We start from the raw sequence: 23,374 nt of genomic DNA on the forward strand, positions 1-23,374 counted from the left end.
ACTGGGTTAACAGCAGCCAGGCCACCACCGCAGAGGACATTTTGCAACTAATGCTCCTGGAGCAATTTTACAATCACATCCAGACGGACGTCAAAGACTGGGTGAGAGATCGCAGGCCCATGACTCTACCAGAGGCCGCGAAGTTGGCGGATGAATATGCGGATACTCGCAAGACAAACCAGGTCACACCACGGGTACAACCTCCACGACCAACGGCTCCCTCACACCCACCAGCCGCTAGATACCAACCTCCTAACAGACCGGGGACATCTAGCCCTCGCTATCCACGCCAGGAGGACAACGAACAACGCTGCTTCCGGTGCAAACAGCTGGGTCACTTAAAGCAGAATTGCCCCATGAATGACAACACCAGGTCAAATTGGTCTCAACCTGGGTACTGCCCACCAGCAGCCCATTGTGTAGACTCGGCTTGGGATCTCCAGGAGCTGGGTCAGGAAGAACCATTGGGCACCCCTTACGAAGCCCTCGTGGTACAATCTGTTATTACGGACAACAGGGAACACCATTGTCAGCTGGTCATGGGCGACAGCCATGAGCTGGAGGGGCCCTGGAGGGAGCTGGGCAGAAAGAGGCACCGCCGGCTACCCTCCAAGAAGAAGAGGTCCTGGAAGCCGTATAACAAGCTGACCTGGGAGGAGAAGAAGCGACTGGAGGAGAGGGAGTCGCAGCGGGCGTCCCAGATGCGGGCCGAGATGTTCGCCAAGGGCCCACCGGTGGCCCCTTACACCACCACCCAGTTCCTGATGATGAAGGACCACGTGGAAAGCCTGCAGGACATGAGCAAGCAGGAGCTGATCCGTGAGTACATGGAGCTGGAGGAGTGCATAAGCCGCATGGAGGAGAACAACCGCCTGAGGTCACAGCAGGCCGACCCCCCCAGGCTCCATGAACTGGAGATGGAGCTGGAGAAGCTCAGAGGAGAACCGGCGGCTGCGGAGGGAGCAGGGGGTGGCTGACCATATGGGGCACTGATCCCCCCCCCCCGGACTCTGAGCACCAGTGCTACAGCATTTCAACAAATATAACTTTTTCTTTTTATGAATCTCCTGTGATTGTCACTTCAGAGCCATAACCTGCCCCTCCCATAGCGGGACACCTAGATGGCGGCGCACAGACCCATTCGCCGTCTTCACACTGACTTCTGGTGACTCTGCAGATCGCACAAAGACTTGGGGACTGACCGGCGTGTGATCTGACGACCCGGTGGCATACCTGAGTCGGAAGCAGTTGCCAAGGGAGGTCAGTCACGCCAAACTGAGTTAACCTCGGACTAAAAGCTCTGAACCCGTCAAGCCTACTGGACCAGGGAAGGTCCAACCAGGTTGCCGGAGCAGGGAGAAAAAGGGGGGCCATTGTGAAGGATATGCTTCAGTGTAATTCTCCCTGCTAGTTTAATGCTGTGTGTGTGTTAGAGGGAAGGTGATTTCAGGTGGGACTCACTCCTCTGCTAACAGGCTGTTGAAATGTTAATGACCCTTCTTCAGCCAGCTCCCTATTTCAAAGGGCAATTGATCTATTGTGTGTGTGAAGGAGACCTGTGTTTACTGTGATTAGAAGTGGCTCATGTTAATTATTCGGATTGCTTCATTGTGGTAATTATCTCTCCTATATGCGGGGCCAGGCTGTCTAGATAATGTATTCTGTTACAACTAGTAATTACCTTCACTGATGTCATTATCTAAAGAAATGTCTTCAGGGTCGACTCCGAAGTGTCTGCCTATCATCTGTATGGGAGCCCCCACTGTGTGAGGGGGCGGAGATTGTCACTGTAACAGTTTTGTAAATTACATATAAGCTGTGTGTTGTACCATTAAAGGCTGTCTTGGTCCAGCAGTAAGCGCTGACTCATGTGTGGCTTATTGGGCGATTCCAGGAATATTCCTCCTCTTGGAATATTGGGTGACTTTCTTTATGGAAGAAGGGAATTGTAACGGACATATGCCTGCTGCCGGGACATCGATAATCTTCATGCAGGGGGACTACAAGGAACTGCATGGCTTGTCACAATTGGATGTACCGCATTGTATTCTGAGCTCAAAGGGTTAACTGGACAAAGGGTCTCTTTCACTGCTGAATGCTAATGTACCCTTCGCATAGCTAATGAACTCTTTTGTGGAGGTAACAGCCTCCTGTGAGGTGTATGCTGATGGGGATTATGTGTGAGTGATAATTGTTTTAAAGGTTAATTGAATTCTATTGTCTGATCAAGTTAAGTTGAGGAGCCGAAACGTCTAGCAGCTGATTGGCTCAAGGGAAGGTCATTCTTTCAAAGTATGTGTATTGAAGGCCCCCTGGGTGGGGGGGGGGTGTCATTTGTTTCTGTACAGTTTGTAACCAGATATAAGGAGGAAAAATGTGGCATTAAAGGTCAGTCCTGCTTGACTCTGCAAACGTAGTCCGTCTCGTTTCTTGGAAGGGCGTTCGATGGGATATACCGGCGGTACCTGCATATCGCAGCTTGCCAGGGAAAAGGACGTCTCCAACGGCTGAGACCCTCACACTACTTGGGTAGCCGTTACATTGGTGGCAGCAGTGGGATGGTCCTTTTATCCAAAGAGCAAGTGCTGAATGGAGTCGCAGTACGCCAGGCTGAAAAGATCCACACTAAAAGATCTATTGGAGAGTCGTGGTAGGAGCGCCAGCAACAGACCACGGAGGGAGCTGATAGCTGACCTGCTGGAGCTGGACGAAATGGATGGATCCATGGAAGGAACTGAGCCCCTTGCACTGGTCAGCAAAGAAGATGTAATTACTGGGATTGTACAGCAGAGATTATCCTTGTATCCAGAAACGTCCGTGGAACTAATAAACCAGCTGTTCCGGGAAGCAAGGGAAGAGATACAAACGAAGAGGGGACAAGAACTGGAACTGGTAAGAGCGAGACAGCCCATTACACCTGCAGTTCCTACCCCCCCCACCTGCTGCTACAGGAAAGAAAATACCGTTCACTGCATTTAAAGCTTTTGTAGAAAGTGAGGAGGAAATCGATGGATATTTGGCGGATTTTGAGAGGCAGTGCTCGCTACACCAGGTACCACCAGACCAATGGGTCACTATTTTGTCGGGGAAATTGTCGGGCAAAGCCAATGAAGCCTTTCGGGCTCTCGCTCCAGAGGATATTTTACAATACCAGCAAGTTAAAAAGGCGCTGCTAACCCGATACGCCGTAACGCCAGAAGCCTACCGCCGGCGCTTCCGGGAGTCCAAGAAGATGGCTTTGGACTCACACATGGAATGGGCCAAACAGTTACAAAGGGTGGCATCCCTTTGGGTCCAAGGCCAACACCGGGGAGGAAGTATTGCAGCTGTTCCTAATGGAACATTTCTTCCAAGACCTGGCCGCAGACATACAAGACTGGGTACGAGATCGCCGTCCCGCTAACTTAAACGAGGCGGCTCGGCTAGCAGATGAGTACGCAGAGACAAGGAAAGTAAGCCAGGGTACTATGCGGCTGGCTCAGAAGGTAGAACCGCATACTCCAACCGTCGCCCCACGCCCAGAGTTTCGGGCTCCAGTCCCACCACATCCTCAGGGGCCTAGCAACTACCCCCGGGATTCGCCAAGGGTGACGTGCCATCACTGCAGCGACACGGGACATATTGCTCGTTATTGCCCTTTGAGAGCTACAAATAACAATTGGAGACGCACAACACCCAACACAGAGGTCACTCCATCACGTCCCTCTGCCTGGAGACCGAGGGGGGCCCGGAGGAATGTCTGGGAATTTGGTATGAGGCAGACCCAATACAAGCGGCCTCTCCGGATAACCGTCAGCATCACCGTCAGGAGGTACGAGTGAATGGACAAGTAGCACAAGGCCTAAGAGATTCCGGGACTACTATCACTCTGATTCAAAAACATCTGGTAAAGCCAGAGAACGTGTCCACTCGCACAGTTGCCGTCCGGGTCGCAGGGGGTGCTGTATTTCGCGTACCCACCGCCCGGGTGCACTTAGACTGGGGAGCCGGGTCAGGAAAGACCACAGTTGGTATCATGGACAACCTACCTGCCGAGGTGGTGCTGGGCAACGACATTGGCCCTCTGACTTCGGCTTATTTACCTACACCTGCTGCTGCTTGTCCCGTGACCACCCGTGTTGCTGGAATCAACCCACTTGCTGCTGAGAACCGGGTAAGACTACCTTCCCCGACATGTACTGTAGATCCGGCACAATATCACAGTCTAAAATGGGAATGTGACAAGTTGGCCAGTGTGAAATCAGAGATGCACCGACACTACGTCATGTATTATGAGATGTCCCGTGGCTTGAACATTGAAATGCACAAACAGGCGGAAATTGTCAACAGATTAAATGGGATTTGCATCCAGGTGGTGCCGTATCTGTCCCAAGAGCATCAGCAACAGGTTTTGGGAGCCATTGAGAGAGCAAAGCAAGTGACTGTTCCAGAACTGAATTCTATTATTCACCGTCACCATCAGCTACCGCCCTGGCAGATTCAATAAGAATGCCGACGGACTGTCCAGGCAAATTGAACTTTTACCCTAACAGCAGACCGAACATCCCCAAGTTGATCCGAAAAAGACCAATCCGGGTCTGCCGGAGTGTTCCACAAAAGGGGAGTAGTGTAACGGACATATGCCTGCTGCCAGGACATTGATAATCTTCATGCAGGGGGACTACAAGGAACTGCATGGCTTGTCACAATTGGATGTACCGCATTGTATTCTGAGCTCAAAGGGTTAACTGGACAAAGGGTCTCTTTCACTGCTGAATGCTAATGTACCCTTCGCATAGCTAATGAACTCTTTTGTGGAGGTAACAGCCTCCTGTGAGGTGTATGCTGATGGGGATTATGTGTGAGTGATAATTGTTTTAAAGGTTAATTGAATTCTATTGTCTGATCAAGTTAAGTTGAGGAGCCGAAACGTCTAGCAGCTGATTGGCTCAAGGGAAGGTCATTCTTTCAAAGTATGTGTATTGAAGGCCCCCTGGGTGGGGGGGGGGAGTGTCATTTTTTTCTGTACAGTTTGTAACCAGATATAAGGAGGAAAAATGTGGCATTAAAGGTCAGTCCTGCTTGACTCTGCAAACGTAGTCCGTCTCGTTTCTTGGAAGGGCGTTCGATGGGATATACCGGCGGTACCTGCATATCGCAGCTTGCCAGGGAAAAGGACGTCTCCAACGGCTGAGACCCTCACACTACTTGGGTAGCCATTACAGGAATGTTTGATGGGGATATCATTCTAATACCGTCACAGGCCTGAAACACGACCTGCCTGATCCACCTAGAAATGGTGGATGACGAGACCGCCGGACCCTTCTTAGGACCAGTCATCGACAGGAACAGTGAATCCGACCTCCGGAATGGAGCCGTAGCAGACAAGTACACCCGTAGGGCTCGAACCACGTCCAAGGAATGCAACGCAGCCTCTTTTGGGTTCGCCGGCCGAGGACACAAGGATGGAGAACAATGTCCTCATTAAGGTGAAAGGCCGAAACAACCTTAGGAAGGAACAACGGCTGCGGCCGCAGCACCACCTTATCCTTGTGGAAGATCAAATAGGGAGTCTCCCTAATGTTCTCAAACGGAGGCTTCTGAAGCACAGAGAGAACTAAATTCAAGTCCCACGGAGGCAGTGGAGGACGCACAGAAGGGGCCACATGCCGAACCCCCTGCACAAACGTACGCACTATAGAGTGCGCCGCCAAGGGTCGCTGAAAGAAAACAGCCAAGGCCGAAATCTGCCCCTTAATCGTAATTAAGGCGAGAGCCTACTCCACTCCACGCTGTAAGAACAGCAGAATCCGGGACATCACATATGCACAGGGGTGCCAACTCATCTCCTCACACATTGAGATGTAAGCCTTCCACGTACGATGGTAAATCGTCTGGGAAGTAGACTTCCGTGCTCGCAGCATGGTAGAAATCATCGAGTCCGACAGACCTCGATCCCTCAGCACCTGGCTCTCAATAGCCATGCCATTAAAGTCAACGACTGTAAAGCAGGATGAAAAATGGGACCCTGTGACAGAAGGTCCTCCCACAGTGGCAGGCGCCAAGGAACATCTGCCGCCAGACGCACCAGATCTGCGTACCAGGAATGGCGAGGCCAATCCGGAGTGATCGGGATCGTCGGAATCAGTTCGGCATCCACTCTGCGGAGCAGATGGGGGAAGAAGCTTTAGAAGAGGAAAGGCATATATTAGCTGATACTGACCCCACAGCACCACCGACACGTCCGCCCACGGGTCTTTTGACCTGGCCACGAACCTCAACACCTTCTGATTGAGCCGCGACGCCAGGAGATCCACGTCTGGCATGCCCCATTTTAAGCATAGACTCTGAAACACGTCCGGGTGCAGCGACCACTCTTCCGTGGTCCAGCGTTTGGCGACTCAGGTAGTCCGCCTTCCAGTTCCTTATGCCCGGAATGTACATGACCGATAGAGCCGGTACATTCCGTTCTGCCCACCTGAGGATGTGAGCGATCTCCACTGCTGCAGCCGAGCTTCTTGTGCCCCCCTGATGATTGATATACGCCACAGCCCTGGTGTTGCCTGACTGGACAGCTTTGTAGTCTTAGAGACCACTCGGAGAGACACAGCCTGATCACCTGGAGTTCCAGGACATTGATCGGCAGGTGGGAATCTTCCTGAGTCCAGCGCCCCTAGGCAGAATGAACTCCCCATACTCCCCCCCCCCCCCCAGCCGGTGAGGCTGGCGTCCGTCGTGACCGCCGTCCAGTGACACGGAAGGAAGGACTTCCTGGCCCGAAGAGCCCGGAGACGTCAGCCATTACACTAGGGAGGACCTGGCCAGGCGGCTCACCTGGATTTGACAATCCAGACAAAGGGCACTTGTCCCAACATGACATAATTTTCCTCTGTAATACTCGAGGGTGAAACTGAGCATACGGAACCGCCTTGAAGGAGGCCACCATGAGACCCAGGACTTGCATGCAAAAGCGGAGCGACGACCATTTTTGGGCTGTCTACAGCCCGCAGCGTTTGTAGTTTCTCCGTGGGAAGGAAAACTCTCGCCTCCGAGGAATCCAGGACCAGCCCCAGGTATTCTAGGTGTTGAGACGGTACCAACACTGACTTCTGAACATTTGGCACCCAACCGAATTCCCAGAGGGTCTGGCAGGTGATAGACACATCTTCCTCTAATTCTGAGCTTTTAAAGGCTCTCAGAAGATCGTCCAGGTATCCTACAATAGCGATTCCATGCTGCCTCAGCAGGGCCAAAATCGGGGCGAGCACCTTGGTGAAAATCCTTGGCGTCAAAAGGGAGGGCCACAAATTAAAAGTGGTCTCCCCCGACCACAAATCACAGAAATCTCTGATGCTTGGAGCATATGGGAATATGCAAGTATGCGGCCTTGATATCCAGGAAAACCAGGAAATCCCCCGGATAGAGCGCCGCGACAACAGAGCGAACCGACTCCATCCTGAACCTTTGCACTCTCACAAAGCAGTTGAGGGCCTTGAGATCCAGGATTGGACGGACCCCTTCCTTCTTGGGGACCACAACCAGATTGGAGTAAAACCCCTGAAACCGTTTCTGTAATGGGAAATGCACGATCACCCCCCCTTACCAGCAGATCCTGAACTGCCTCAAACAGGGCCTCCCAACTCCCCGGAGGAAGCTGGAGGGAAAAAATCTGGCATCTTTAATAATGTCATCCAGAGAGGCCCCAAAAAGCCTTACACCCTTAAAGGGCAAGTCCACCAAGGCCCTCTTAGAAGACTGGTCCGTGGACCAACACTTCAGCCAGATCAGGCAGCGCAACACCACCGCGTAGACCGAGGCTCTGGAGAGCAAGGCAAGCGTATCCAGGGCTGACTCGCAGACAAATTTTAGGCCTTGTACCAACTGGTCGGCCAGCGCCACAGTCCAGAGGAGCCTGATGCTCCTCCAATCCCTCACGCAACATCTTAGCCCATTCAGTAAGTGTCTGAGTCACTAGAGCCCCAGCCACGACCGATCGCACCGCTGACCCCACCACCATGAACATGGAGCGGGCCACTGCATCTGCCCTCTTGTCTGCGGGGTCCTTGAAAGCAGGAGCCCCTTCCACAGGTAACGTGGTCACCTTGTTCAGTCTGGACACAGGGGGGGTCCACTGACGGGGGAAAAATACAAATTTTCAGGAATTTCTCCTCAAAACGGATAACGGACCGCTAAACATTTTGGGGCAGAAAAAAACGTTTGCAGCTGATCCCATTCCTTGTATACAAATTTGTCCAGATAAGGAACACAAGGAAACACCTTTAGCAGTGCGGGGCGGCTTACGCAATCCAAAAGGGACCGACATCTCTGACGTCTCCGCTGAATCCTCCATTTTCAGAATATCCCGCACCGCGGTTATAAGTCCTCCTACCAGGGCCCTATCATGCGCCGACCCTGATGCAGAGCCATCCTCACTGTCCGTGCGGTCAAGGCCTGCATCCTCTGACACATCGGAACCAGGGCCGGGAGCAGTAGCTGGGCCCGATTCCATGTCAGAGGCATCCCCTGTAGAAGGCAGAGGGAAGGGGCCCTTTTTACCCCCTTTTTTGTCCACAAGCCGCTTCCACCCTGGCAACAAAGGCCTCCAGAACCGCCGCCATAGCGTCCACAGAAACCACAGGGGCACTAATAGTCAATTCAGGTATGTTTGGGGAAGAGATGTCCTGTTCCGACACCATGCTGACCCACCTAACACCCCTAGGGACATAAGGCAAGACACACAGACCACCCTCCTAGCTGCCGCAGAGACAAGGGACTCCCCCAGAGGACCCACCACCCGACCAGGTAGCATACAGCTGCCATCTGCCCAGGCCTCCTAGAGTTGCTCTCCCTGTCCCGTCCCTCAGGAAAGTGTGCTGGAACAGTTTGCGCCGATATTCTGGCTACTAGAGGCAAAATACACCACCCAAAATGGCCGCCGACCCACCGCTCTGTAAGCAGAGCATGCGGGCTACAAGAAAATGGCCGCTGACCTGTGTAAATAGCGCCGGGCGCCGCCAAATTGTCGGCCGCGAGTGAAGTAAAAAAACACAGAAACAAACGGCAGCGAACACCCGGCAAATAAAGAGTACCCCCCCCAGGAGCGGATCTGCCACACAGCCCCCCCAGGTGGACCCCCGTATCGCAGCTGTCCTAGCTACCCAGAGCCTAGGGAGGAAGGGAGAGAGGAACAGCAGGGCGGACCCTCTATCGACCTCCCCAGGAATGCCCAGCCGTACTGCGACGACCAGCTGAAGGCATCCCAGACAGAACCAACGTCCGCGCAGTTACGGCATGACTGACACAGATATATGTGTGCCCTGGAGCGTATAGCTCACCGGCCACCCCTGGAGCAACGGGGCATGTCGTGGGCGGTCCAGCGTGTAGCTAAAAAGGCCGGCACATGCTCAATGGCCAAACTGGGGGGACTACAAGGACGAGGATCCAGCCTGTCACCCAGTCGGCAGTTGATTGTAGAACCCAGGATCCAAAAGTGCAGAAAAAAATAAAATAAAACATTTTTAAAAATCCCCAGGCCACATGGGCCCACAGGGAGCCATGTCATTCTCCTGTGCTAGGCAGAGAAAAACTGAGCTGCAAGATGCAGGGAGAAGGGGATGTACCCAGGGGATCCGCCCCCTGGGTGGTACTTACTGTGTGATGTGTTTTAACACTTAACATGCTGTTTTTTCTGCCTAGTCAATCTCCTAACAGGAGGAAAATACCCTAAGGCAGGGTTTGACAAATTCGCTTGGAATCTAGGAGCCAGCTAAAAAAGTTAGGAGCCAGAAAACTCGCCCCATCCCGACGAGTTCGCGCACAGAAGCGAATGCATACATGAGTAGCGCCTGCATATGTAAACAGTATTCAAACCACACATGTGAGGTATCGCTGCGATCGTTAGAGTGAGAGCAATAATTCTAGTTCTAGACCTCCTCTGTAAATCAAAACATGCAACCTGTAGAATTTTTTAAATGTTGCCTATGGAGATTTTAAAGGGTAAAAGTTTGTCGGCATTCCACGAGCGGGCGCAATTTTGAAGCGTGACATGTTGGGTATCAATTTACTCGGTGTAACATTATCTTTCACAATATAAAAAAAAATTGGGCTAACTTTACCGTTGTCTTATTTTTTTATTAAAAAAAGTGTATTGGCCGTGTTAATGCAGTTAAGATGACCCTCCTACCCAAAATGTATCTTTTCCGCTCCCTTCCCATTCCGGTCACTAAATCATATATTGACTCTCTTCAATCTGCTATAACTAGATTCATTTGGGAGAAGAAGGGAAACCACCTTTCTAAGACAGTGCTTTTTAGGCCTAGGCTGAAAGGTGGCCTTGGTCTACCTAATTTGTGGTGGTACTATCGTGCGGCCCAACTTTGCCAGTTTTCGATAATCTACCTAAAAGGTCCCAAACCAGATTGGGTCTCCATGGAAAGAACTGCTACCCCAGGGTTCACCCTGGATTTCCTTTTATGGAGTCATCCTAGGAACCGACCCCCGATCTTAGCTCCTACACTGTCCCACTCTATGTGCCTCTGTGACTCATTACATAAACTGAAATCACCGGTATCCCATTGGCACCCACTTGCACAACCCCCGATTGCCACCCGGGTTAGACATTGTTGCCTTCAAATGGTGGCTTGACAAAGGCTTATACAGAATTGGCCACTTTTTCAATTCAAACGGGCCCCTCACCCTAGGCTATTGTACCACTAGACTCAAAATACCCCCTTCTGAGAAATTTCGCTTTTTTCAACTTTCCCACTTTTTACACCAGATTAGGAGGGCCTGTCTGGAACAACTTTCTGTAACCCCCTATGAGCAGTGGTGCTCCTCAGCCATGGACACAAAGGGAGGTATATCTTTAATTTATTCAGCTCTAGCCGAGCCTCTGGAGAAAGCGCTCTACATGAAGTGCTGGGATCGTGACCTTGATCTCGATTGGTCATTAGAACGGTGGCACTCTAATTTAGCCCGTTCTTTTAAGGGCATTTTGAATGTGTCGCTTGTTGAAGCGAGCCTCAAGGTCAGGACCCGCTGGTACTTAGTTCCCACCCGTATTGCCAAATTTTACCCGCAATCCTCTCCCTTGTGCTTTAGGTGTTGTGGGCTTTCTGGATCATTCCTTCACATACTGTGGGAATGCCCTAGGATCCGATCCTTCTGGCACAAAATCTTCCACCTTATTAGAAAAATCACAGGAGTAGGGGTTGCTCATGATCCTACCATTGCCTTACTTAACAGCCCTATCCCTAAAATCTCCAAAAGCACACAGGCACTGATATTTTTTTATATTACTAGGAGCAAAGATGACTATTACCAAGGCTTGGAAATCCTCATCAGTCTCTTTCTTAATGGCCAAAAGAAAAATCTCCTGGATGATGTTCAATGAGAGGATTTCCAACATTATCCTTGATTCTGTTGATGGCTTTAAGCTCATCTGGGAACCTTGGGCATCGTATGTTGGAGTCGTCCTCTGATTCCTTTCTTTCGCCCTTGAATTCGCTGCATGCTTGGCCTTCCGTGTGTCTCCTGTCTTCTGTCTCTTTCTCTCCGTTCTGTTTTCCTTTATCTTACCCTCTCTCTTTCTTCTTCTCTACCTTTTTAGTCTTTTCAATTTGGATAACGAAGCAGTTAAGGACCATGAGAGTCCGTTCGACATTATTCCCTTGATTGCATACTGTTTTTTTTTTTTTGCAATAACGGTTTACGGTGCATCATTACAGGAATCCGGAAGTTTATAATAATAATATATAGGGTAATCTGTTCTCTTTTGACCCCTCAGTTTTGATGTCCCTTAAGCCCTGTTCGAGGTTGTCCTAGTCCGGAGCTTCGCACAATATAGCATGCCCATCCTTGTTTCTGATGATCTATATGGGCCAAATGTTATTTTGGGGGCAGTGTGTTCTCTTTTGGGGCTCGGGGGGAGGGTGGGACGGGAATTCCTGCCATTTTAGTATGATTTAACTGTACTTAATATTTGATGCTATTATGGATCTGGCTATTTAATGTTTTATTTCGCTCTGGTCTTATTTTGACTTTCTTTGTATCATTGCAAACCTTTTCAATAAAAGATATTATTAAAAAAAGTGTATTTTTTCCCCAAAAAAGTGCGCTTGTAAGACCGCTGCGCAAATACGGTGTGACAGAAAGTATTGCAACGACCGCCATTTTATTCTCTAGGGTCTTCTTGCATTATTCTAGTTTATGTTCCATTTTTTTAAGGATGTCAGGAATACACTTTTAGTAAAAGAGAGAGTCGATCGTATGCTTTTGTTTTCTCCTGGCAGGAGAGCATGCACCCAATGTGCTGCGACACCTCTTTTGATAAGAAGCTCATTTATTTCTGGCGAGTGATCCAACTAACTTGAGTAGAGTACCTCCACCGCCGAGCCGGCCATTGAGGCCGCGGCGTTCTGCAGGCCTAAGCTTCCCCGGGCACCAGGTCACAATTTCTTGTTGCAATTGCGACCGGGCGCCTGGATTTTGTCGAGCCCTGCCCTAAGGTCAAGATGCTGCTGTGTCCGTCCATGAACAGAAGAGAAATGATGTCTGTGATGCATTTGCCTATATGTCTCAGTCTAATTCTCCCTGCTTGCCCTGTGTGATTCTGTCCTCGGCTAACAGGTTATTGACGTGCTAATGTCCCCTCACTATTTCTAAAGGTTAATTGATCTATTGTGTTGTGTGAAGGAGATCTGTGTTTAAGTGGCTTGTGTTAATTATTCTGATTGCTCCAGTGTGGTAATTATCTCTCTATATGCGGGGTCGAGCGGTCTAGTTAATGTATTTAGTACAGCTAGTAATCAGCGTCACTGATGTCATTGTCTAAAGAAAATGTGTTTTCAGCATCGGCTCCGTCGTGTCTGCCTAATCATCTGTATGGAAGCCCCAGTGTGAGGGGGGCGGAGATTTGTCATTGTAACAGTTTTGGAAATGACATATAAGCTGTGTGTTATAACATTAAAGTCTGTCTTGTTCTAGCAGTAAGCCTGGACTAATGTGTGGCTTAATGGGCGATCTCAGGAATATTCCTCCTCGTGGAATATTGGGGTGATGTTCTTATGGAAGAAGGGAATCTTTGACGGGGATATCATACCGATACCGTCACAATGTCATCACTGCTCTAACAGCTCCTCCTTGTGGGGAAAACATGCAGCATTTTTTTTTTGAATTACAGAGCCGACTTCCTGAAAATTGAATTTAGACTTTTCTCTTCAATTGGAAAATATAATAATTGTTTAGTGCTTTTTGTGGGCGATTCTTTCTGCCAGTCCCGGAGTTCTGCTTTAATATGAACATTCTGAAGGACAGAAGAGAAAGGGGAGAAAAGCTTTAAATACATGAAGCAGTGAATAAGGTCCCCGGGGGGGGGGGGGGGCAGTGAATAAGGCCCCCGGGGGGGGGAGCAGTGAATAAGGTCCCGGGGGGGGAAGCAGTGAATAAGGTCCCCGGGGGGGGGAGCAGTGAATAAGGTCCCGGGGGGGGAAGCAGTGAATAAGGTCCCGGGGGGGGAAGCAGTGAATAAGGTCCCCGGGGGGGAGCAGTGAATAAGTTCCCCGGGGGGGAGGGGCAGTGAATAAGGTCCCCGGGGGGGGGCAGTGAATAAGGTCCCCGGGGGGGGGGAGCAGTGAATAAGGTCCCGGGGGGGGGGGGAGCAGTGAATAAGGTCCCCGGGGGGGGAGCAGTGAATAAGGTCCCCGGGGGGGGAGCAGTGAATAAGGTCCCCGGAGGGGGGGGCAGTGAATAAGGTCCCCGGGGGGGGGGGCAGTAAATAAGGCCCCCGGGGGGGGGCAGTGAATAAGGTCCCCAGGGGGGGGGGGAGCAGTGAATAAGGTCCCGGGGGGGGAAGCAGTGAATAAGGTCCCCGGGGGGGGGAGCAGTGAATAAGGTCCCCGGGGGGGAGGGGCAGTGAATAAGGTCCCCGGGGGGGGGGCAGTGAATAAGGTCCCCGGGGGGGGGGAGCAGTGAATAAGGTCCCGGGGGGGGAGCAGTGAATAAGGTCCCGGGGGGGAGCAGTGAATAAGGTCCCCGGGGGGGGAGCAGTGAATAAGGTCCCCGGAGGGGGGGGCAGTGAATAAGGTCCCCGGGGGGGGGCAGTAAATAAGGCCCCCGGGGGGGGCAGTGAATAAGGTCCCCAGGGGGGGGGGAGCAGTGAATAAGGTCCCCGGGGGAGGGGATAAATAACATGAAGACAACGTGACCTGAAACTAGAAGGAAAAGTGAAAGTATTATTTTACCAAACAAAAGTAGTTGTTGCTTGGAACAGCCTTCCAGCAGAGGTAGAGTATCCGTCAACAATAAGCAATTTTAAACAGAAAGAATCTAGGACTAAAAATAGAAGAAGGGTTACATTTTTCCTAAAAAAGGGCCGGACTTGGACCAGCCGGGCATTTCCTGCCAGCACTGCACATCCCAGAAGTCATCTCTTTTGTGGGGAGAACCGATCGTCCCATCACTGTATGTCCAGGAAGTCCTATCTGTATAGAGTCGATCGTCCCGTCACTGTATGTCCAGGAAGTGATCTGTATACAGAGTCGATCGTCCCGTCACTGTATGTCCAGGAAGTGATATCTGTATACAGAGAGTCGATCGTCTCATCACTGTATGTCCAGGAAGTCCTATCTGTATACAGAGAACCGATCGTCTCATCACTGTATGTCCAGGAAGTGATATCTGTATACAGAGAGTCGATCGTCTCATCACTGTATGTCCAGGAAGTGATCTGTATACAGAGAGTCGATCGTCCCATCACTGAATGTCCAGGAAGTCCTATCTGTATACAGAGAACCGATCGTCTCATCACTGTATGTCCAGGAAGTGATATCTGTATACAGAGAGTCGATCGTCCCATCACTGTATGTCCTATCTGTATACAGAGAGTCGATCGTCCCATCACTGTATGTCCAGGAAGTCCTATCTGTATACAGAGAGTCGATCGTCCCATCACTGTATGTCCAGGAAGTCCTATCTGTATACAGAGAGTCGATCGTCCCATCACTGTATGTCCAGGAAGTCCTATCTGTATACAGAGAGTCGATCGTCCCGTCACTGTATGTCCAGGAAGTGATCTGTATACAGAGTCGATCGTCCCGTCACTGTATGTCCAGGAAGTGATCTGTATACAGAGTCGATCGTCTCATCACTGTATGTCCAGGAAGGCGTCTCCGGCGCTGTGCTGAGAGGTCTGATGAGAGAGAAGAGCGGGGAGGTCGGGGAAGTCCTATCTGTATACAAAGTCGATCGTCCCGTCACTGTATGTCCAGGAAGTGATCTGTATACAGAGAGTCGATCGTCCCGTCACTGTATGTCCAGGAAGGCGTCTGCGGCGCTGTGCTGAGAGGTCTGATGAGAGAGAAGAGCGGGGAGGTCGGGGAAGTCCTATCTGTATACAGAGTCGATCGTCCCATCACTGTATGTCCAGGAAGTGATCTGTATACAGAGAGTCGATCGTCCCATCACTGTATGTCCAGGAAGTGATCTGTATACAGAGTCGATCGTCCCGTCACTGTATGTCCAGGAAGTGATCTGTATACAGAGTCGATCGTCCCGTCACTGTATGTCCAGGAAGGCGTCTCCGGCGCTGTGCTGAGAGGTCTGATGAGAGAGAAGAGCGGGGAGGTCGGGGAAGTCCTATCTGTATACAGAGAGTCGATCGTCCCGTCACTGTATGTCCAGGAAGGCGTCTGCGGAGCTGTGCTGAGAGGTCTGATGAGAGAGAAGAGCGGGGAGGTCGGGGAAGTCCTATCTGTATACAGAGTCGATCGTCCCATCACTGTATGTCCAGGAAGTGATCTGTATACATGGAGTCGATCGTCCCATCACTGTATGTCCAGGAAGTGATCTGTATACATGGAGTCGATCGTCCCGTCACTGTGTGTCCAGGAAGGCGTCTGCGGCGCTGTGCTGAGAGGTCTGATGAGAGAGAAGAGCAGGGAGGTCGGGGAAGTCCTATCTGTATACAGAGAGTCGATCGTCCCATCACTGTATGTCCAGGAAGTGATCTGTATACAGAGAGTCGATCGTCTCATCACTGTATGTCCAGGAAGTGATCTGTATACAGAGAGTCGATCGTCCCGTCACTGTATGTCCAGGAAGGCGTCTGCCGCGCTGTGCTGAGAGGTCTGATGAGAGAGAAGAGCGGGGAGGTCGGGGAAGTCCTATCTGTATACAGAGAGTCGATCGTCCCGTCACTGTATGTCCAGGAAGGCGTCTGCGGCGCTGTGCTGAGAGGTCTGATGAGAGAGAAGAGCGGGGAGGTCGGGAAGTCCTATCTGTATACAGAGAGTCGATCGTCCCGTCACTGTATGTCCAGGAAGGCGTCTGCGGCGCTGTGCTGAGAGGTCTGATGAGAGAGAAGAGCGGGGAGGTCGGGAAGTCCTATCTGTATACAGAGAGTCGATCGTCCCGTCACTGTATGTCCAGGAAGGCGTCTGCGGCGCTGTGCTGAGAGGTCTGATGAGAGAGAAGAGCGGGGAGGTCGGGGAAGTCCTATCTGTATACAGAGAGTCGATCGTCCCGTCACTGTATGTCCAGGAAGTGATCTGTATACAGAGAGTCGATCGTCCCATCACTGTATGTCCAGGAAGTGATCTGTATACAGAGAGTCGATCGTCTCATCACTGTATGTCCAGGAAGTGATCTGTATATAGAGAGTCGATCGTCCCGTCACTGTATGTCCAGGAAGGCGTCTGCCGCGCTGTGCTGAGAGGTCTGATGAGAGAGAAGAGCGGGGAGGTCGGGGAAGTCCTATCTGTATACAGAGAGTCGATCGTCCCGTCACTGTATGTCCAGGAAGTGATCTGTATACAGAGTCGATCGTCCCATCACTGTATGTCCAGGAAGGCGTCTGCGGCGCTGTGCTGAGAGGTCTGATGAGAGAGAAGAGCGGGGAGGTCGGGGAAGTCCTATCTGTATACAGAGAGTCGATCGTCCCATCACTGTATGTCCAGGAAGGCGTCTGCGGCGCTGTGCTGAGAGGTCTGATGAGAGAGAAGAGCAGGGAGGTCGGGGAAGTCCTATCTGTATACAGAGAGTCGATCGTCCCATCACTGTATGTCCAGGAAGGCGTCTGCGGCGCTGTGCTGGGAGGTCTGATGAGAGAGAAGAGCGGGGAGGTCGGGGAAGTCCTTGTCACATTGGGGACAGGAATAGTTCTGGACATGCTGTCTGTGATGGCGGTGGCTGCGCTGATGACGGAACAGATTGGAGCTTTGTGTGAAGGACTTTCCGCACTCGCACACGTACGGCCGCTCCCTCGTGTGCACGCGCTGGTGCATGATGAGGTGGGACCTACAGTTAAAACTCTTTTCACAGCGCTGACACTGGAAGGGTTTCTTCGGGGGAAGGGTCGTCACTGCCAGGCCCAGGTACATCTTGCACTGATCGCCGGCGCTTAGGATCGTGTTATTGCCGCCGGGCAGCAGAAGAGATCGGGTGACTTGGCTCAGCTCCGGAGCACCGGGTCTCATGTTTCTGCTGGATACTTTGCTCGCTTTTCCTCGTTTTTTGCACACGAGCTGCAAAGCTTCCTGCCGATCGTCGTCCGTTTCCACCGTATAAGGCGGAGCCTGAAGACTCGTCGGGGAACGTTCCTGCTTGATCTTAATGATCGGCAAATTCTCCACTGAAAGAGAGAAAAGAGCAAAGCTGAGAAAGGAGATCCGATCCCTCACATTACAAGCATCCGATCCCTCACATTACAAGCATCCGATCCCTCAAGCATCCGATCCCTCAAGCATCCGATCCCTCACATTACAAGCATCCGATCCCTCACATTACAAGCATCCGATCCCTCACATTACAAGCATCCGATCCCTCAAGCATCCGATCCCTCAAGCATCCGATCCCTCACATTACAAGCATCCGATCCCTCACATTACAAGCATCCGATCCCTCACATTACAAGCATCCGATCCCTCACATTACAAGCATCCGATCCCTCACATTACAAGCATCCGATCCCTCACATTACAAGCATCCGATCCCTCACATTACAAGCATCCGATCCCTCAAGAATCCGATCCCTCACATAACAAGCATCCGATCCCTCACATTACAAGCATCCGATCCCTCACATTACAAGCATCCGATCCCTCACATTACAACCATCCGATCCCTCACATTACAAGCATCCGATCCCTCACATTACAAGCATCCGATCCCTCAAGAATCCGATCCCTCACATAACAAGCATCCGATCCCTCACATTACAAGCATCCGATCCCTCAAATTACAAGCATCCGATCCCTCACATTACAAGCATCCGATCCCTCACATTACAAGCATCCGATCCCTCACATTACAAGCATCCGATCCCTCACATTACAAGCATCCGATCCCTCACATTACAAGCATCCGATCCCTCAAGAATCCGATCCCTCACATAACAAGCATCCGATCCCTCACATTACAAGCATCCGATCCCTCAAATTACAAGCATCCGATCCCTCACATTACAAGCATCCGATCCCTCACATTACAAGCATCCGATCCCTCAAGCATCCGATCCCTCACATAACAAGCAGCCGATCCCTCACATTACAAGCATCCGATCCCTCACATTACAAGCATCCGATCCCTCAAGCATCCGATCCCTCACATTACAAGCGTCCGATCCCTCACATTACAAGCATCCGATCCCTCACATTACAAGCATCCGATCCCTCACATTACAAGCATCCGATCCCTCACATTACAAGCATCCGATCCCTCACATTACAAGCATCCGATCCCTCACATTACAAGCATCTGATCCCTCACATTACAAGCGTCCGATCCCTCACATTACAAGCATCCGATCCCTCACATTACAAGCATCTGATCCCTCACATTACAAGCGTCTGATCCCTCACATTACAAGCGTCCGATCCCTCACATTACAAGCATCCGATCCCTCACATTACAAGCATCCGATCCCTCACATTACAAGCGTCCGATCCCTCACATAACAAGCGTCCGATCCCTCACATTACAAGCATCTGATCCCTCACATTACAAGCGTCCGATCCCTCACATAACAAGCATCCGATCCCTCAAGCATCCGATCCCTCACATTACAAGCATCCGATCCCTCACATTACAAGCATCCGATCCCTCAAGCATCCGATCCCTCACATTACAACCATCCGATCCCTCACATTACAAGCATCCGATCCCTCACATTACAAGCATCTGATCCCTCACATTACAAGCATCCGATCCCTCACATTACAAGCATCCGATCCCTCACATTACAAGCATCCGATCCCTCACATTACAAGCATCCGATCCCTCACATTACAAGCATCCGATCCCTCAAGCATCCGATCCCTCACATTACAACCATCCGATCCCTCACATTACAAGCATCCGATCCCTCACATAACAAGCAGCCGATCCCTCAAGCATCCGATCCCTCACATTACAAGCGTGACACATTGCATTGGAAACCCCCCCCCCCCCGCCATGAACCAATCGCTTCTATACACTCCACTCCCACCTCCCGCCAAGAACCAATCACTTCTATACACTCCACCCACCTCCCGCCATGATCCAATCACTTCTATACACTCCACCCCCCCCGCCATGAACCAATCACTTCTATACACTCCACCCACCTCCCGCCATGAACCAATCACTTCTATACACTCCACTCCCACCTCCCGCCATGAACCAATCACTTCTATACACTCCACTCCCACCTCCAGCCATGAACCAATCACTTCTATACACTCCACTCCCACCTCCCGCCATGAACCAATCGTATGTACACTCCACTCCCTCCCGCCATGAACCAATTACTTCTATACACTCCACCCCCCCCCCGCCATGAACCAATCACTTCTATACACTCCACTCCCACCTCCCGCCAAGAACCAATCACTTCTTTACACTCCGCTCCCACCTCCAGCCATGAACCAATCACTTCTATACACTCCACCCCCCCCCCCACCATGAACCAATCACTTCTATACACTCCACCCACCTCCCGCCATGAACCAATCACTTCTATACACTCCACTCCCACCTCCCGCCAAGAACCAATCACTTCTTTACACTCCACCCACCTCCCGCCATGAACCAATCACTTCTATACACTCCACTCCCACCTCCAGCCATGAACCAATCACTTCTTTACACTCCACCCACCTCCCGCCATGAACCAATCACTTCTTTACACTCCACCCACCTCACGCCATGAACCAATCGTATGTACACTCCACTCCCTCCCGCCATGAACCAATCACTTCTATACACTCCACCCACCTCCCGCCATGAACCAATCACTTCTATACACTCCACCCACCTCCCGCCATGAACCAATCACTTCCAGGGCTCAAAATTTCAAGTCCTGAGCTACTAGCCAGGCCTCAAGAGTTACTCGCCACCAGTTGCCCCGCCTAATTCATACACTGCCCTTCACCTAATTGCACCCGTAAACACGCCCTCATAGATTATCTCATGGAATGACAATGTTTTATGCAGAATCAAGTTACAAAATTAAATATTACCAACAACAACTTTAACAAAATGGGACAGGGCACTGGGGGCAGACCAGAGGGACAGGGCACTGGGGGCAGACCAGAGGGACAGGGCACTGGGGGCAGACCAGAGGGACATGGCACTGGGGGCAGACCAGAGGGACATGGCACTGGGGGCAGACCAGAGGGACAGGGCACTGGGGGCAGACCAGAGGGACATGGCACTGGGGGCAGACCAGAGGGACAGGGCACTGGGGGCAGACCAGAGGGACAGGGCACTAGGGGCAGACCAGAGAGACAGGGCACTGGGGGCAGACCAGAGGGACATGGCACTGGGGGCAGACCAGAGGGACAGGGCACTAGGAGCAGACCAGAGGGACAGGGCACTGGGGGCAGACCAGAGGGACAGGGCACTGGGGGCAGACCAGAGGGACAGGGCACTGGGGGCAGACCAGAGGGACAGGGCACTGGGGGCAGACCAGAGGGACATGGCACTGGGGGCAGACCAGAGGGACATGGCACTGGGGGCAGACCAGAGGGACAGGGCACTGGGGGCAGACCAGAGGGACAGGGCACTGGGGGCAGACCAGAGGGACAGGGCACTGGGGGCAGACCAGAGGGACAGGGCACTAGAACTGGGTCTCTTCCCCATTCTCTTGCTGTCTCCTCTGCAACTCCCATCCATCCTCTCTCTCTCTCTCCCATTCATCTCATCAGGAGCCTGTGTGTGCGGCTCCACGCTTGCATGTCCCCACTTTCCCCTTTTATTCAAGCTGGCAGAGAGGAGAGGAGCTGCAGCACAGCGGGAGGGAGTACAATCCAGCGCCGAGATCCACACAACTGCACAGCCATTAACACCATAGCACAGCGCACACTGACAGCGCACAGCACACATTGAGACCAGTCTGCTCACAGTGCTCAGGCTAAACTTACATGGAGCACAAGGAGAAGAAAACGGCACAAACTAGAAGGCTGCCGCTCTCATGTCAGGGCAACTTTCAGTGAGCGCTGCACCGGAGTGGTAATTTTTGCAATCCTCCACCTCACTCATTACTTTCTGCTCTCCAGCTACATTGGTCGGGGCCCGGGGGAGGGGGGAGGCTCAGAGAGGTCATACTGTTAGGTCCCATGGCTTAATGAGAATTGTAAGGAGAGCACCTGTGTACTGCTCTGCCTGTGCGCGGCTCACCAGACTACTTTTCCCGAGCATGCACCTTTCCTCCTCCGCCGCCAATCTCATCGGGACTCTAAGTGTAGGCACAGATTGGAGGGAGATTGGTCATGCAGCCCTGTCATCACTCGCCCCCAGCTTAAATCCACTCGCCAAATGCTAGTAGGCGAGTGGAAATTTTGAGGGCTGCACTTCTATACACTCCACTCACCTCCCGCCATGAACCAATCACTTCTATACACTCCACCCACCTCCCGCCATGAACCAATCACTTCTATACACTCCACCCCCCGCCATGAACCAATCACTTCTTTACACTGCACTCCCTCCCGCCATGAACCAATCACTTCTATACACTCCACCCACCTCCCACCATGAACTAATCGTATGTACACTCCACTCCGTCCCACCCACCATGAACTAATCGTATGTACACTCCACTCCGTCCCACCCACCATGAACTAATCGTATGTACACTCCACTCCGTCCCACCCACCATGAACTAATCGTATGTACACTCCACTCCGTCCCACCCACCATGAACTAATCGTATGTACACTCCACTCCGTCCCACCCACCATGAACTAATCGTATGTACACTCCACTCCGTCCCACCCACCATGAACTAATCGTATGTACACTCCACTCCGTCCCGCCATGAACCAATTACTTCTATACACTCCACCCAACTCCCGCCATGAACCAATCACTTCTTTACACTCCACCCACCTCCCGCCATGAACCAATCACTTCTATACACTCCACCCCCCCCCGCCATGAACCAATCACTTCTTTACACTGCACTCCCTCCTGCCATGAACCAATCACTTCTATACACCCCCCCCCCCCCCGCCATGAACCAATCACTTCTTTACACTGCACTCCCTCCCGCCATGAACCAATCACTTCTATACACTCCACCCACCTCCCGCCATGAACCAATCACTTCTTTACACTCCACCCACCTCCCGCCATGAACCAATCACTTCTATACACTCCACCCCCCCCCCGCCATGAACCAATCACTTCTTTACACTGCACTCCCTCCTGCCATGAACCAATCACTTCTATACACTCCACCCACCTCCCGCCATGAACCAATCACTTCTTTACACTCCACCCACCTCCCGCCATGAACCAATCACTTCTATACACTCCACTTCCTAACTCCCACCCACCTCCCGCCATGAACCAATCACTTCTATACACTCCACTTCCTAACTCCCACCCACCTCCTGCCATGAACCAATCACTTCTATACACTCCACTTCCTAACTCCCACCCACCTCCCACCATGAACCAATCGCCTGTACACTCCACTCTCTCCCAGACGAAGAGGAACATACTGTGTGAGATCCCACCTCCCACCATGAACCAATTACTTCTGAACACTCTGCTTCATTCAAAACCGAGTAGCTCGGCTCACCTAGGTGCAGTCTGGGACACACAAGTTTATTAGGATGAAGGTCCGAGTAGCTTGGCTCACCTAGGTGCAGTCTGGGACACACAAGTTTATTAGGATGAATGTCCGAGTAGCTCGGCTCACCTAGGGGCAGTCTGGGACACACAAGTTTATTAGGATGAAGGTCCGAGTAGCTCGGCTCACCTAGGGGCAGTCTGGGACACACAAGTTTATTAGGATGAATGTCCGAGTAGCTCGGCTCACCTAGGGGCAGTCTGGGACATACAAGTTTATTAGGATGAAGGTCCGAGTAGCTCGGCTCACCTAGGGGCAGTCTGGGACATACAAGTTTATTAGGAT

General features: G+C 51.7%; 2 protein-coding genes across 6 annotated transcripts in view; both read right to left on the reverse strand.

Moving 5' to 3' along the window:
- Positions 1–14,190: 14,190 nt before the first annotated feature.
- Positions 14,191–15,999, reverse strand: LOC120921666. 3 transcript variants are annotated; one of them, XM_040334191.1, is made up of 6 exons: positions 15,824–15,999; positions 15,541–15,727; positions 15,254–15,397; positions 15,098–15,206; positions 14,842–15,050; positions 14,191–14,799 (listed from the first exon to the last, which is right to left on the reverse strand). In XM_040334191.1, exons 1-6 carry the CDS (start codon positions 15,959–15,961, stop codon positions 14,456–14,458), a joined length of 1,131 nt encoding a protein of 376 aa, XP_040190125.1. In that variant the 5' UTR covers positions 15,962–15,999; the 3' UTR covers positions 14,191–14,455. The 3 variants fall into 3 exon arrangements, with proteins under 3 accessions (XP_040190125.1, XP_040190124.1, XP_040190123.1); XM_040334190.1 differs by having other exon boundaries at positions 14,191–15,083; positions 15,131–15,206; positions 15,824–15,998; XM_040334189.1 differs by having other exon boundaries at positions 14,191–15,050; positions 15,824–15,998.
- Positions 16,000–16,027: 28 nt separating this feature from the next.
- The window catches only part of LOC120921665 (zinc finger protein 300-like), a 41,397-nt gene continuing 34,050 nt past the window's right edge, over positions 16,028–23,374 (reverse strand). For 2 of the 3 annotated variants that reach the window (XM_040334187.1, XM_040334186.1), the window contains exon 7: positions 17,500–17,605. In XM_040334187.1, the coding sequence (XP_040190121.1) occupies positions 17,584–17,605 (22 nt within the window). In that variant the 3' untranslated portion in view covers positions 17,500–17,583. Of the gene's footprint in view, positions 16,768–17,036; positions 17,606–23,374 lie in introns of those variants that run through there. The other variant, XM_040334188.1, reaches the window with a different exon arrangement.

The sequence above is a fragment of the Rana temporaria genome (assembly GCF_905171775.1).
Source record: "Rana temporaria chromosome 2 unlocalized genomic scaffold, aRanTem1.1 chr2p, whole genome shotgun sequence".
Taxonomy (NCBI): domain Eukaryota; kingdom Metazoa; phylum Chordata; class Amphibia; order Anura; family Ranidae; genus Rana; species Rana temporaria.